This window comes from Terrapene carolina, unplaced genomic scaffold (genome assembly GCF_002925995.2).
Source record: "Terrapene carolina triunguis isolate 2854851 unplaced genomic scaffold, T_m_triunguis-2.0 Scaffold30885, whole genome shotgun sequence".
Taxonomy (NCBI): domain Eukaryota; kingdom Metazoa; phylum Chordata; order Testudines; family Emydidae; genus Terrapene; species Terrapene triunguis.
In genome coordinates this window covers 2,533-3,254 of record NW_020695236.1, presented here as the reverse complement: position 1 = coordinate 3,254, position 722 = coordinate 2,533, and the positions used below count along the sequence as shown (strand labels likewise).

Below are 722 nucleotides of genomic sequence, written 5' to 3'. Positions count from 1 at the left end.
TACACGCCAGCTTATGGCTCGGCACCACACCCACCCTGCCCCTCCCATCACCCACCTGTAGTTGTAGCTGCTGTATTCAAAGTCAATCAGCATCAGCTTGTCAGTGGGGTGTGACTCCCGCCCAGCCAGCAGCAGGATGTTCCCTGGGAAGGGGAAGGACAGGTGAGAGCGGCTGCCTTGGGGAGCCGCAGCTGGGGGAGCCCCTCAGGTCCCATGTACCCTGCCCTGGGGCCGAAGCAGGACTGGCCCCGGGTCAGCCCCCAGGCAGGGCTTAGGCTGCTCCCTGGGGCAAGCTGCGCTTAGGCCAGCGAGGTTCCCCCTAACCCGACCTCAGAGGGGAGCCACGCTGCAGTGGTGGCTCAGGCACCAGCGGGCCCAAGGCTGGGCTATTCCAGCTGGCAATGCCGACCGCCAACAGGCGACGGGGGCGGCTCACCCCATCACTCACCTTCCTGCACGTCATTGTGGCAGAAGACCACAGGGGACGGCGTGGACTCCAGCAACTCCCTGGAATTGAGGGGAGAGAGACGTCAGCAGACAGCCCACTTCATCCCTCCCACTCCCTAGGCTCTCCAGCAGGGGGCGCTGCGAGAGGGAACCCCAAGGAGACGCTGACGCTCTGACGCTGCTAGTTTCTGCCACCTGCTGTGCGTCAGCGGTGCCGAGCAGAGACCCGCCCGCCGCGGCCACAGGGAGGGGAGCCGGAGCCCGCCGCGGCCACA

The 722-nt window shown here is 66.3% G+C and overlaps 1 protein-coding gene across 1 annotated transcript in view; it reads right to left on the bottom strand.

Annotated features, from left to right (window-relative positions):
- Positions 1 to 55: 55 nt before the first annotated feature.
- The window catches only part of LOC113409195 (choline kinase alpha-like), a gene marked incomplete at its 3' end in the record, with an annotated part of 3,083 nt that continues 2,416 nt past the window's right edge, over positions 56 to 722 (bottom strand). The window contains exons 5-6 of the mRNA XM_026662860.2: positions 449 to 507; positions 56 to 143 (exon numbers count right to left, since the gene is read on the bottom strand). Coding sequence (XP_026518645.1) covers positions 56 to 143; positions 449 to 507 — 147 coding nt within the window. The remainder of the gene's footprint in view (positions 144 to 448; positions 508 to 722) is intronic.